Source organism: Bos indicus x Bos taurus, unplaced genomic scaffold (genome assembly GCF_003369695.1).
Source record: "Bos indicus x Bos taurus breed Angus x Brahman F1 hybrid unplaced genomic scaffold, Bos_hybrid_MaternalHap_v2.0 tig00003264_arrow_arrow_obj, whole genome shotgun sequence".
Taxonomy (NCBI): Eukaryota; Metazoa; Chordata; class Mammalia; order Artiodactyla; family Bovidae; genus Bos; species Bos indicus x Bos taurus.
The window spans coordinates 37,776-50,196 of NW_020867634.1; the positions used below are offsets into that span (position 1 = coordinate 37,776).

At 37.8% G+C, this 12,421-nt stretch overlaps 1 protein-coding gene and 1 long non-coding RNA gene across 3 annotated transcripts; one reads left to right on the top strand and one right to left on the bottom strand.

The window, feature by feature from the left end:
• Positions 1-1,413: 1,413 nt before the first annotated feature.
• Positions 1,414-11,911, top strand: LOC113888942. 2 transcript variants are annotated; one of them, XR_003510128.1, is made up of 3 exons: positions 1,414-4,432; positions 11,231-11,291; positions 11,827-11,911. It is a non-coding gene; the product is annotated as an uncharacterized LOC113888942 (long non-coding RNA). The 2 variants fall into 2 exon arrangements; XR_003510127.1 differs by lacking the exon at positions 1,414-4,432 and adding an exon at positions 9,722-9,769.
• Positions 5,979-9,286, bottom strand: LOC113888941 (fatty acid-binding protein, intestinal). Its single transcript, XM_027535884.1, has 4 exons — positions 9,118-9,286; positions 7,787-7,959; positions 6,682-6,789; positions 5,979-6,313 (listed from the first exon to the last, which is right to left on the bottom strand). Exons 1-4 carry the CDS (start codon positions 9,182-9,184, stop codon positions 6,263-6,265), a joined length of 399 nt encoding a protein of 132 aa, XP_027391685.1. The 5' UTR covers positions 9,185-9,286; the 3' UTR covers positions 5,979-6,262.
• Positions 11,912-12,421: the final 510 nt, after the last annotated feature.

A 12,421-nucleotide genomic window follows, 5' to 3' on the forward strand; every position in this document is an offset into this window, starting at 1 on the left:
TGGCTACCCAGTCCAGTATTCTTGCCTGGAGAATTCCACGGACTGAGGAGCTTAGTGGGCTACAGTCCATGGGGTCACGAAGAGTCAGACACGACTGAGTGACTGACACTTTCACTTTTTCATACCTAGGAAAATGGAGTAACTTGCCAAAATGGCCAAAACCTTCACCTTAAATACCACCTTCAGCGAGAGATGAAAGAGGATGTTGGAACTTAAAAGGAAAGTGAGGCAGTTCTCATGAAGATGAAAAAGCAGATGTTTGATAAACAAATGTTTGCTGGCCACGCAGAGAAAATGAGACATTGAGTGGCCTCTGATCTCTAGGCCCCACGGAATTTCCCCCATCACACCTAGCCCATATTCTTTGCAGATATTCCTGGTGATACCTCTATTTTGGGAATAAGCTCTTTATTTAAATATTTTAGGCAGCCAAGAGGAAAGTAGAAAGACTTTCTAAGTCTCTTGTTTCTTAGAGATTATCAACCTAAATTAATCATTATGCCAAAGAGATATATTTTGGGGGTGGCAAACTTCATTCCCCTCTACCATCCATTGTTACTAGCTGGTGCCTTTCTTGTGTATTTAAGTCAGATTCCCAAGAATGAGACCCTAATTGGTTTAACTAGTTAGAATTACTGGTCTTAGACAAAGTTCTCATAGACTGTTCTCAAGTATATAGATTGACTGCTCTTGGAGCAAGTGGCCTAACCTGTTATGATCTAGGTAGGGTCGATCTAGTTCAGATTAAGCTTATCTGTGTACAGGAACAGCTAAGGCTGTTTGCTTCAGTAGAGATTCTGTGTGTAAGGACTCAGAATAGTGCATGGGAAAGGCTGGCTTGCTAAGGCTGAGACTGTTCAGCATGTTCCATTTATTTACTCCTTTGCAGTTATTAATGTCTACTGTGTGTTAAAGGGATATAGTGGGGGTAGGGATATAGATATAAGACTCTATCTTCACCCTAATGGAGCTCACAGACTAGAGGAGACAGACAAGCAAACTGAATACAGAAAAATGGTGTGATATTAGTGAGCATGTCATGCTATGGGAACACAGGATGAATACTTAGTGGTGACTGGAAGTGTGAAATAAGCCCCATCCTCACTGAGGTTTTTCTGCCCTAAGGATGTGTTAAAAAGAAGAAGTTCAGTGTCACATTTATAGCCTTTGATATCCTTGTTATCTTGAGGTCTTGTTTAAAAAAATTATCCAAAACAAAGCAAGAAATGGCATTAAGTAAAGATTCCTCTCCCTAAAGGACTCTCTTGTTTTTGAGTGGAGAGAGAGTATTGTTGTCTGGCGCTCAGATATTTTCTCCAGTCAGTGCAGTGAGTATATCTGAATTGTTTGAAAAGAACCAGTTACGCCACCTGTAATCTGAGGGATGTGGTCTTAACACTGGGCAGAGATCCTGGGAGAACTTCCTCACCCTTCTTTAGATGTTTGCAGTCTTCTCCCCGCACAGGGGTCCTAAGCAGTAATCACTGGATGAGTATGTGAGCTCCCTCTTTTCTTCCTGGAAATCTGGCCGGGAGGACCCAGGTAACCCTTTCATCTGGTGGAGTTCTCAGTGGGGATGCTTATGGATGAGAGAAGCCCCCTGGGACACTGACTGTTGATGTGCTCCAGGCTCCTCACTTTCTTCATCTTCTATCGCTGCGTTGCTTACTCTTCTTTTCCAGTTAATTGCTCAGTAATGCCTGTTCCAGCCAGTAGCCTGAACGTGGGTCATTGGGCCTGAATATCACCCTGCATATTAGCACAGACTGAATGAAAGCGTAACCCTACCCCTAAATGACCATCCAGTTTTGAAGATGATGATATTCTGGGTATTCTGATTCAGACCCAGGATTAACCTGAGCATTTGAATCAGTTTCATGACATTGTTAATGACCAGTGGTGTTCATCATGGAATATTTGTTACTAGTATTTTTTTTAATGTTTTAAAATCATTTCTTGCTGAACAGATGAAAGCAGCCTTAGGGAATTGTTCAGGAAAACAGAAAAGGGGTCTTCATATTAATTCTGAATATTTTGGAAGTTGAAACTGAAGAAAGCATTTAATAATTATTACAAACTACACAGTATAGTATGTCAGATTTTTCTGGAACACCCTGTAGGTGCTGAAATGTGAACCTCACATTGGAAATCTTTGAAAGAATTCATGTCATTGGCCACTAGATGGCAGTCTTGTGCTGTAGTTTAGAGGAAGCAAGGAGCAGAAGGTAAAGAAACATTTCAGAGTACAGTTTAGCCTTGAACAACACAGGTTTGAACTACGTGGATTTACTTACACATGGATTTTTTTTTCAATAAATACGTACTATATATGATCGGTTGGTTGAGTTCGTGGGCAGTACATATGCAGGGCCGACTGTAAAGTACTAACTTGGATCTTCACCTAGGAGGTGACCTCTACTGTTGTTGACGGGTCAGCTGTACTTGGAAAAGTTCATCCATCATCACCCTTCCTTCTTGATCCCATCAAAACCCCCTCCCACTTCTGTTCTGCCCCCAGACAACTATCTCACCCACCAGGGGTGTCTTGCTGCCAGTCTCTAATTAATGATAGAAAAATATCTTACTTATTCATACCCATCTCCTAGGAACAGGACTGACCACGTAATTTGCAGGTCTCACTATAAAATGAAAATGCAGATCTCGTTGTTCAAACTTTATTGAGAATTTTGAGACTCTCACAGCAGAGCATTCACTGAAGCCCATTCCTGGGCCTGCACAGGTCACACAGCCATGAAGCCAGCCAGGCTTAAGAATTTGGAAGATGTCTTCCTCTCACCACCCCACCCTCTGTCCTTGCAACACGTCCCTGTGCTGCACACCAGGGGGGCTATTTAGGGTAGAGTCCCTGACTGTTTTTCGGAGACAGGATCTCAGGACTGTATCTTAGCAATAGAGGTCTAGTTAGCTCATTTTAAAGATGATTGAACTAAATTCCAAAGTGATGAAATGACTGGCCTCAAGTCCCCATCTAGTTGTCACAGCTTGAACCAGAACTAAGAGTTCTCATCTACCAGCTAGGGTCCATCTACCACACAGGCCTCGTGATGGCTATGTTAAGAAGAGAATTCTCTTGTTTTCTCCAGCCAGACTTTGCTCTGTTTTCTCTGCAAGAGAAGGGCACAGGGGCGTATTATTTGGTAACATTTATTGTGTATGAGCTGTGTGCTGAGCACTCTGCTAGATGTTTTGTATATAATACCTCAGTTGATAGCACATCAGAAAATCATTGCTACTTTTCCCTGTTTTTCAAGTAAGAAAAATTAAGGCTCAGAACTTGAATTTTAGTCACTAATGGGAAAGATAAGAGTTTGGGTAAGTCATGTGATTCTAAAACCCGTTCCCTTTTTGCCACATTATTCCTGAGTTCTAGGAAGGCTGAGTCAGCCTCTATTTCCTGAACATTGGTCACATTTTTTATAATCTCTAGATGACCTTGGAGACTCTTACAAGGTAATCTGTGTTACTCAGATTTACAGGTCTGCTCCTGCCTTAAGGCCTTTGTTCTAGGGTATTTCCTCCACTTGAAACATTCTTCCCCCAGATAGTCCAAGAAAAGGAACACATGTCAGATAGGTAATAAGGGGATCTGATCACCTAGGGTCTTATAGGCCATTTTAGGACATTGGCTTTTTCTGTAAAAGAAATGGCAGACATTGCAGTATTTTTGTAGAGGAATGACCACATCTGATTTTAATTTATAAAGGATTATTCTGACTGCTGTGTTGAAAAAGGCTTTTTAGTGATTATTATAGTAATCAGGAGAAAGATTAGTGGTGACCAAGATGATAGCAATGGAAGTGATGGGAAGTGGTTGGCTTCTGATTTATATATGTATGTGTTAAAGTTTTTAATGTTTTGTTATGGAGAATGTCAAATACATACAGAAGTAGGGAGATAAGTTTAATGTTCCTACTAGGTACCCAGTGGACCTGTCAGGTGTCAGCATGTCAGATAGGTAGATAATAAGGGGATCATTTTAAACAGCTGCAACAGTTGTCAACTTGAGACCAACCTCATTTCTTCTATACTTCTCTCCACTACCTCCCCTATCCTAGATTGGGGAGGAAGCAGTTTGAAGGGAACCCCAAATGCCATATTCCATGTGTAAATTTTCAGCTTTTACCACCCAGCTGCTCCTGTGACAACTGCTCTGGGTATTCTGCAGTTTACCCTGCGGGTCTTGCTTGCTCACAGCTTCTCGTACTCGTGGTTTTTACTTACTGTCTGCCCTCTTTGTCCTCTTGAAACCTTTTTCCTTCTACCAATTACTGTGTATCTCTGAAATTCATTCTAGGTTCTGTTTGCTGTGGTTCGTTCTGCACAGAGTTCATAAACTGGCCAGACTGTGTTAGAGAGGCTGCTGTTGGGTCAGACGCCCTCTCTTGGTCCTTTCAGTTGGCACGATGTCAAGGTCAGTTTCCCAGAGAGAGGTTATAACAATGGCAGTCACTTAGCAAGCAATACGCTGCTCTCTAGTACTAATAAATAGTGGAGATTTAGTGCTAAGAAAGGATGTAAATTATTAAAAGAAAAGTGAGCCTGCAGTAAGGCTAGAAATAGATAAGTGCCTAACCACTTAATTGCCATTATTTTACAGTCTGACCTGACTCCTTTGGAGTGCTGTTCTTGGGTGCCACGAAGGAATTAAGGGTTTTTTGCTTTTTTTTTTTTAAGATATATTTCTTTGTAATAGGCTGAGTAATAGCATAGATGATAATGTACTAAGAGTCAAGACCTACATTTAATTCCTGTGTTCCTTATGGACTCTGCAACATTAGACAAGCAAATAAACTTCTCCATACTATAGATTTTCCACTGTCAGATGAAATTAACACCTGCCCTTTTCCTACTTCACATATGTAGACAAGATCCGAGAGGTAGAAGCACTCTGAACCTTTATTTCTAGAAAGTGCGTGAAAAATCTACGTAGTTACTGTTTTCAGTGTGAAGATTTTAATACAGTTAAAAAATGAACAGTTGATTCAAGTTCTTGTTTTTGTAAAAGATTATATTCTTCAATCTGTTCATCTTCAACATGTACACAAACATTTTTCTTTCTACATTGTAATGTATCTGCCACATCTATATACAACTTAGAACAGTACCTGGAACTTCGTAAGAACTATATAAATGTTAGCTATTACCGTCATCAATGTGAAAAATAGTCAAAACAAAAGTCCACAGAGCCAAATGCTTAAAAAATTTACCACCTCTGCGCCCTGTATTCACACCGACCTAAAATGCAATTGGTTGAAATACATAAAGTAGTATATTATGTGAGTATATGAGTGAAGGAAAACTTTGGGGGCCCTGAAAACCTGTAAGTGTATGTGTTTATGAATGAAAGGGGAGGGGTGACACTTGAAGACGACACTTTTGGTGCCTGATAGCCCACTTGTTCTCAAAGACTGGTTAGTGTACCTGCTGCATCAGAATCACTTGGGAGTTCTCTAAAATCCCTGGTTCTGTTTTCAGAGATTCTGATCTAACAGGATAATGGTAGGGATTAAGCATGCAAACAGTTCTTAAGTTTCTCAGATGATCCTGCTGCTTACCCAGGTCTGGGAATCACTGGCAATGTAGAAAAATAAAATGCACTTTGCCTTAGCACATCATTTGTTTCCTGTCGTTTTGTTCAGAGTGCTATGTATGTATGAAGAAATACACAAATCCACAGCCAGAGAAGATAGAGGATCTCTATTAAAATCAGAATAGTGATTATCTCTGGCTTATGGGTTTATGGAAATATTTATTTTGCATTTGTTTTTCTTAGTTCTAAACTTTCTGGTTAAATATGTATTATTTTTATAATAAATGTTGCTAAGGGAAATATTTACAACCAGTACAAGATTATAAAGACCCCCATGCAATATATGTCTTTAATTTACCAAATGTGGGGAAAAACCCAAAACAGTCTATTAATGAATATGTCTTTTTTTTTTTTTAAGAGAGACTACTTTTAAAGCAATGTGGGAACAATATTTATTCATATGTTTTTTAAAATGTCACATTCTTTTAGAACACCAGTAAACACATCTTAGAAAATGTAAGACAAGTTAAATCCTAATTAGCTTTTACATGTTTTTCTTTGGTGAGACTGGAAATATAAGCCATTGACCAATGCTTATAAAAGATCTAATCAATCAGCAACTTTATACCAGATGAGGAAAGGAAAGCATTTCTGGTTCAATATAGATTTTCCATCTAATCTGTGTTCTGGGCAATGCTCCAGGAACAGTGCTCATTCCTTTTTGAAAATCCTCTTGGCTTCCACACCTTCATAAGTGTAAGTCTGAAAGGTGTTCATAAACATAGAAGAATTTGACGTTAAGATTAGAGGCTCAATTAAGAAAAATATTAGTAGTATTTAGCTTCAAAATGTATTTTTTTCTTGTACTTGATAGTCACATTTTATACAGATAGAGGAGACATTCATTTAAAAATAAGTTTTGGTTTGTAGTCACTTTTTCAGTTAAAATAGGCTCAATGTGTTGACGTATGTAAGTTCTCTTCAAATAGGCATCAGAAAATACCTATATTTTAAAACTCAGTAAGATTTATGAGAAAAGTAATAGTCTGTTTATTGATGATTTAACTCAGCAACCCCCCAGATAAAAATCATTGCTATGTAATTATTTTTGTCTTTGGAAAATAACTCACCTGGACCATCTCGCCACCTATAATTTCTCGGACAGTATTTAGTGCATTTCCATTGTCCAACCGTTTAAATTTTCCGACAAGTTTATCTCCCTCCAGGGCCCACGCCCCCTGTATAAGATTTCAAAATAATAATAAAAAAACCATTTTTAAGGGTCTTACACGTGTCAGGCTGTGTTCTGAGGTCTACAGATATACTTCTTCAAACTTCACTATAACCCTATGAAGGAGATATGTTTATCTCCGTTGCACAGATGAAAAAACTGAAATACGGTAATTAAAGTCACAAAGCCAAGCTTGCACCTAGATTACCGGGGCTCTAGAGTACGTGCTGGTAACCATCTCGCTCTGTAGTTTCCAAATGCTGAATTGTAAGGCAGATAATCGGGACTTCTCTTTACTAAGTCTTTCACATTAAAAAGAGTGTTCTAAGTTTAATCATGGTTCATATTAGTTTAACAGAGAAGTTAACAAGCTTGTACTTGTTTTAATTTATGTAATTGTGGTAACAGATAAAACAGCCATAATAAAATATTTGACAGCTTAATTGTCATTGCAAACATGTTTAATTTAACCAGAAAAGTTCTAAGTGGAAACATTTTTTAAAAAATCACTTGAAAAATGTGACCCCATTTTATATCTTAAAATTTTAGATCTTAAATAGTAAAATGAATTCCCAGTGACCTACATTGTAACATTGGACCTTTCTATTTGGTCACACATTCATTCACTAATTTATTCACTTATTTTATCATTTCAATTACACGTCTATTATATTTAAGTTAGATAGCTCTAGAAGCTTTTATTGCTGTCAGATATGTTGAAAACACTGAAATTTTCTTTATGAATAGGTGTATGCTTAGTAATTCAAAGGATATTTTTCTAATTGTTGTTTAATCCAGGTTCTTTAATAGATAACATATGAAAATCAAAACATTTTTAAATACTCTGCTAACTTGTATGATGTTTAATATAGATAAACTCCACTGACTGCTTCAGTAAATGAAGGAGACCTACATTCATTAACCGATCCAGTGGAAGAAAACAGAGATTATTTTTGCAGTATGTAAAAAAATCAGGAATGCTTTGCTTATAAAAAATTTCTTACACTGAGTTCAGTTCCATCTGCGAGGCTATAATTAAAAGTGACACCAAGCTCAAAAATAATTTCAATGCTTCGAAAAGTGCTTGATTCTTTGACTGTGAATTTATTTCCTTCTTGTGTAATTATCAGTTTCAAATTATCATGAGCTGCAAGCTTCCTTTTCACCATATTAATACCTGCAAAGACAAAGAGATTGGAGGAAATAAAGTCAAAATGCCATGGAAAGTGCTACTTTTCCAAGTTCTGTTTAAACTAGTTAATTAACCAGTTAATATTTTGTGGGTGAAGAGGAATACCTGATCATATTGCCTTTGCACAAGAGCATTCAGATTGCTTCTGTAGAAAAAGTTCAAGCTCAATCATATCAAACTATTTTTCTAAAACTGAAAAAAATTAAATGAAGCATAGAATTGTAGAATCTTAGAACTGAGTAATTTTTTTAAAAATTATAAATATTTTTGTTTCAATGTTAAGTAAGTCAAATTCCAGGGATATCAAATGAAGGATTAAGAAAGTACATTTATATATTTATAAGGATATACTACTTTAATTCCACATGTATGGTACACTTTCTTTTTTAATGTCCCTTTGCTTTCCATGGCTTTAAATTTTGAGTTTCATAATTCTCTTTGCTTTTTGTGGTGTTTCTATCATAGAAATGAGAAAATTAGCAAATATTACGGTCAAATTCATTATTATAAGAATCTGCAAATTCCATAAATGTGAACTTGGAATTCCTAAACTACAGGATATAATTGATGCAGATTTTTATTTTTAGGGAATGACAAATCTTTTTGCCCAAAGTGTTCAGTGTATGGGCTGCCAGAGTAGTGGTGTAGATATTAAAATCTGTTAAATTAAAACTTCTGTAGAAACTACATACTGTCATGAGATCATTCCAAAAGCTCTGCAAGTCAGAGGAAGAGAATTAAGTCTCATTTGTTTTCATTCCTCTATTATATGGCCTTTGCTTTTCCATCCCCTAGAATTTAATATTTTAAAGTATGAAGGTTATCATTATGCTCTGCCATATTTTACTTTCTAAACAAACAAAAAACTATTCAATTTTCAGTCACCAGTTAACATAAATGAAACATATCTGGATGTTTTTTGTGTTTTAGAGAATAGTGCCCAAGAATCTTTTCTTCCACTGGTGAGAGTGTATTCTTTCTAATGTAAGAAGTGAGAATGTGGTTTTCCCTACTCTGAACCAGCACCCATTCTTGATCCTCACCAGCACAACAGGTGCCATTGCCTAAGATCTGAGGTTTAGAAGGAGTTAAAGATGTCTGTGAAAAACAAAAGAACAAGCTGTTAAAGTATTAAGCACTTACCCATTTTTTCCATGAACTTTTCATAGTTCTCATTTCTGTCTACCTTCCAAGTACCATCAAACGCCATGGTCTCTGGTTAATTCAGCCTCTGAGCAATCAGAGATTCAGGTCCGTCCTTAGGAGAGAATTTATTCTATTTCTTATCTTTGAACCAGCTTCATATTGTGATGTGGAAGTTTAAAGTTCAAGAGGCCACTTGACTTCATTAATGCCAAACCTTCTAGTTTCTATAAATTTCTTAGTTCCCCTTCTGAAATGCAACTGCAATAAACATGATAAGCATATGTATTCTATCTTAAACTATGACTTACAGGTACAATTATTTCAAGAGTTAGAATGCATACTGTATGAAGATAGTTTTTTTGTTTGTAAGTTCAAAGTGCACACTTTGTTGGATGTAGCATAATTTAGAGCATATATCAAATGGGTTTTGGAAAATGAGACTATTAATGACCTATCCCTTTTTTATAATAGCAGTTACCTTGTAAGTAATGTAAGACTTCATGATCAAATACAGCTGAAAAGTTGATGTTAATAGGATATTGAGACTGGAATTTTATTTATTTTTCTAATATGTCCTTTTGCATTGTGTTTTTGGGTTTCCAGGACTTTGGGTAAATATCGTGGCACCTGGTACAGTGCATGACACACAGTAAGGACCCATTACATTTTTGTTTTGGTCTTAAATGCAGGTAGGCCACTGAGAAAAATTTCAAGAGGTAGAAACATGGATGGATGTCATGAAAACTCCCATAAGTGAAAGAATCTTTAGACATCTGCCATGTGCAGAAAAAACAAAAGCCAGATGTCAGCTATGCCATTAACTAAAACCATTCCTGTATTTACTTTCCCCATACTCAAACCACTATATTTGGTTAAGAAAATCCTTGAAATTTGGTTAAGAAAATCTTTGATTTTCTACTGTCTATTAGAAAGTCACCAAAAGTGTGTTTATTTAGGTAGTTTTTAACACGTACTAGTGATTAACTTGGGACCAGATAGGACTTGGATTTGCCTGTTAAGATCAGCATAATGCTTTAGCTCCCTTTGGAAATACAGCTTGCCTCTCTGTGATTTCGCAGCGACTGAAATAAAAGTGCCTGACTCCGGAAGGTGGGGAGGAAGAAACTAGAATGGCTTCTTACCTTGTTCACCTAACACTGGCCTTTATCTCATGGCTACCTTGAGCTTCCCAGGAAGAGCAGAATAAGATTAGATGAGGGCAAATAGCACTGGGACTCATGCAGACCTGCTAACAAATGGCCATGTTAAACTTTCATCTTCCATTTGTCAGTAGCAGTAACCTAATTTAAAATCAGCTAGGAATCCCTGTTATCTCTATAGTGTGGAATCATTGACATTTAAAAAAATGATTAGATTGGGACTTCTCTGGCAGTCCAGTGGTTAAGACTTTGCCTTCCAATGCAGGGGGTGCAAGTTTGATTCCTGGTCAGGGAGCTAAGATCCCACATGCTTCATGGCCCAAAAAAGCAAAATATTAAACAGAAGCAATATTAAAAAAAAAAAAAGATTAGATTGAATTTTTAACATTACACATTTTCCTGCAGCTTCCAAACTCTGTTCTCTCCCATTTCTTACCGCTTACCCAGACCCCATCTAGAAAAGGTCATACAGAACCAATGACCAGTTTCCCTTTACAGACTTCTCATACTGATGATACAGTTGGGCCAGTCAGCTGAGGGCTGACTCAGTCCTTTATTTTCTTCTTTGATAATACTAGAAGATTTAGGGTCCTGCTCCTGCAGCTTGGGAAACTGGGTGGGTTAGATGTGCTTGGTGGGGCGTGGGGGACGGGTGGTACTGATGCTATAGAGGGAGAGTTGTACTCTCTATATGAGAGTTATACTCTCTATATGGACTCCGCAGTCCACGTCAGCCACTGAGTTGTGTGGAAGTAGTAGAAATCAGCAGAAGCTCCTGTTCATCCCTGTCCCGTTCCTCCAAGTACAAATCACATTCCTTAACGTGGTTTCTGATGCCCCTTCTTATATCTTGGGTCTCCTGTCATTCCTTACTGTGTACTCTGAGATTTAATATATCGAACTTCCTGCAGTCCTAGTCTTGTGAATGTGCCTACTTTCTGTTGCTTCAGGTCACAACTTGGTCACTGAGTGCTCCAGGAAACATGTCCTGAACCACAGAGACTGGGGCAGGTGAGTCCACATCTCTCAAGTGCAGTGACCTTCCGAGAGCCTCAACATAGCTCATAAGAGACAAAAGGAGTTGACGCCTGACCATCATTTGTATCATCGTGAAGTACAGAGAGCGATATCATGATGAGGGACAGTATGATGCTTCAAGCTCACTTACAAGGAATGGCTTTCTAGAAATCACAGAAACCCTTTTAGCCTGTTGTAAAGCTGAAGGGAAAGTTTTTCTGTTTTTTAAAATGTATATCACTTATGGGAAATAGCATTTTCAGAATTTCTGAAGCCTGCTTTTCAGTGCCAAGTTATTTAACTTTTTCATGTCAGAGAAAGGTAATGGTCTCTCTGAGGGCCCTGTAAGAGGATTTGAGGGACAGATGTAAGGAGCAACAGAAAAGTCTTAAGGCTGCTGTCCAGTTCCTAGCAGTGAATGGGGAATGAGGGAGAATTCTGAAGTTTGCCTACAGAGTTTGCTTCATTCTGTTTTAACCATAAGCCTCTAAACTTTAGAAATACTAAGACCTTTTAAATTATGTTTTAGGATTTTGTGCATGAGATGGCTGGCTCATTTTCTTCCAAAGAAGGCTATAGAGTTATAGCAGTGTACAAGGATGTATCTACCAAATAATGGTGAGTGCACCCTGCTAATTGTCATTAACAACAAGGCTGCCATTTTTAAAATTTTAATTGGAGGCTAATCACTTTACAATATTATGGTGGTTTTGCCATACATTGACATGAATCAGCCATGGGTGTACATATGTTCCCCATCCTGAAGCCCCCTCACACCTCTCTCCCCATCCCATCTCTCTGGGTCATCCCAGTGCACCAGCCCTGAGCACCCTGTCTCATGCATCAAACCTGGACTGGCAATCTATTTCACATATGCTAATATACATGTTTCAATGCTAGTCTCTTAAATCATCCTACCCTATCCCTTTCCCACAGAGTCCAAAAGACTGTTCTGTACATCTGTGTCTCTTTTGCTGTCTCACATACAGGGTCATTGTTACCATCTTTCTAAATTCCACATATATGTGTTAGTATACTGTATTGGTGTTTTTCTTTCCGACTTACTTTGTTATGTATAATAGGCTCCAGTTTCATCCACCTCATTAGAACTGATTCAAATGCAT